The sequence below is a fragment of the Echinococcus granulosus genome (genome assembly GCF_000524195.1).
Source record: "Echinococcus granulosus chromosome Unknown EG_S00231, whole genome shotgun sequence".
In the NCBI taxonomy this organism is placed as follows: domain Eukaryota; kingdom Metazoa; phylum Platyhelminthes; class Cestoda; order Cyclophyllidea; family Taeniidae; genus Echinococcus; species Echinococcus granulosus.
This window is the reverse complement of record NW_020170611.1, coordinates 40,868-42,913: the sequence shown is the minus strand read 5'-3', so window position 1 is coordinate 42,913 and position 2,046 is coordinate 40,868. Positions and strand designations below refer to the sequence as shown.

The following is a 2,046-nucleotide window of genomic DNA, read 5'->3' as shown; positions in this document are numbered from 1 at the left end:
GATGTGACCTCAAGGTCGAATTGAACTGATCCCTGTTAAGCCTAAATTGTATTGTTACTTTTGATAAATAGCGAAATTTTTTCTTCTTCATTGCTAAAGACATTGAACAAGCATTGTAAATTCAAATGCTTGGTGCTAAAAATTAAACAATTCACTTGCTGGCTTTGTCGCTAGTAATGCTTATAAAATCCTAAAAAAGCAGATATAGGTTAAAATCCCTTTGCTCTCGCGCATGATATTAGAAAATTACCAAATAAATTTCCTTTCATAGATTTGTGGTGAAAGTTACAGTGAAACTGCAGAAACAAGCAAGCGCTTAACGAAGATCAACTCAATTTGACCCTGAGGTCACATCGTAAAAGGCTTCGTGTGCCAGAAGCCTGCACCCATTCTTTATTTTGTGGGCAGTTCTTTTTGCCGTTTCATTGCGACAATCAGTTCAATCCCGTATGTCTCATATTTTGGAGAAATCGTTGCTTGATAACTGAGTTTTGAATGGCCCATTTTTGTGACTTTGCCATCAGTAACACGCATAAGATCCCTGATGGCAGATTTAGGTTAGACTTTCCAAATATACGCATGGGGTTAATAAAGAACCACTCATTATATTTCTCTTTCTCTTCCTAGACGCGTGCAACAGTAGCATTTATTGATCTATTGCTGCGCATTACAAATGACTATTATTCTATTTACTGGCTAATTTACGTTCTAACGCTTTCTCTTATTATGCACATACGCCCATTGTGTTTAAGAAGTGTATACCCTTTCCTTTCCCTAAGATGATAGCGCTACAGACGAGGAGGAAGAGAGGTTGTATCTGTCATTTTTGCGGTGTCTACAAGATTGTGTTCCCACTCCAATCAAATAGTTATAGTGACCGTGCTTACTACTCCTTCTTCAGATGTCTTGTTCCACAACTCGGCGTACCTTTTTTAAGGACATACAGCAACTCTACGAGACAATCGGAGCCTCAACAGATGGTCAGGCGACCATCTTAGGGACCGGCGAGATGTCTGTTAGGGTATCACTGCGACCCAAATCTGGCTGCAACGCGCACGCAGAATTCATTTTAAGCGTAAGTGCTTTTTGCAGCTTATGCAATCCTGATGATATTGCCACGTTTTTGGATCAAAATAGATGCACTTAGAAGTACCTGCAAGTAAACTACCCCATCGGTTTGAAGTTTACCAAGCAACCATCTGAAAATATTGAATTACCATATTAAAAGCAGCAAGGTCTAAAACAAGCCAAAATAATGCATGCAGGTTGGGTTCCGAAACAGCTAATTCTTATTGAAAGCAGGAGCCAGTAGCTTTCGACTTCTTGGCATATAGTTTGACATACTTAGGCCCAGTTGCACAATACTGCTGTGAGATTAACGCGTCTCGTTGATGCTAATCGCCCGCAGTTATCCTTAGAATGTGCACTTCTTATGAGAACTTGTCTAAAAACATTAGGACAGGTCGACTGACCATTTGCGAGTTTATTTTCGATTTACTCAAGGAAATAATTGTGCAATTCATCTACACTGATTGTAGGAGACGATAAGCGTCGCATAAAGTAAAAAACACGAACAAATGCCCACCTTTTGAGTTGTTCTTGTAAAGATAGGCCTGGGTCACAAAATACGCACTTTGAACGAGCTCATCTCAGCATGTTTTGGTGCACTGTGTGCTGTTCAAGTGGCCGTAAATAGTACACTCCTACAGTTTACCACTGAGGTCAAGTAGTCTGGTGAGGATGTTGCTCACTAGAGGTCAGTAGGTCAATAACTTTTGTGGGAAATGTGATCTGCATTCTGATTACTAGCTTAGATCAATCCTAACTGCTAGCTTTGAGCTGAAGAGATTCACCATACCTCTTTCAGATCAAGTGTACTTCCTCTTATCCACGAAACTGTCCTGATGTGACCTTCAGTTCTCCCATATTTCATCCCAACATCGATTCACAAAGTGGATCAGTGTGTCTGAGTCTCCTCAGTGAGTGGCAAAGGTGAGTAATTCCTTGCATGAAACGATTTGTTCGTGACAAATAACAGACATAGAT

At 40.3% G+C, this 2,046-nt stretch overlaps 1 protein-coding gene across 1 annotated transcript in view; it reads left to right on the top strand. All coding sequences in view use genetic code 11, as the record gives it.

Moving 5' to 3' along the window:
* The window catches only part of EGR_10541 (hypothetical protein), a gene marked incomplete at both ends in the record, with an annotated part of 3,893 nt that overhangs the window by 1,224 nt on the left and 623 nt on the right, over positions 1–2,046 (top strand). Inside the window, 3 exons of the mRNA XM_024499790.1 lie at positions 303–447; positions 902–1,075; positions 1,868–1,992. Coding sequence (XP_024345799.1) covers positions 303–447; positions 902–1,075; positions 1,868–1,992 — 444 coding nt within the window. The remainder of the gene's footprint in view (positions 1–302; positions 448–901; positions 1,076–1,867; positions 1,993–2,046) is intronic.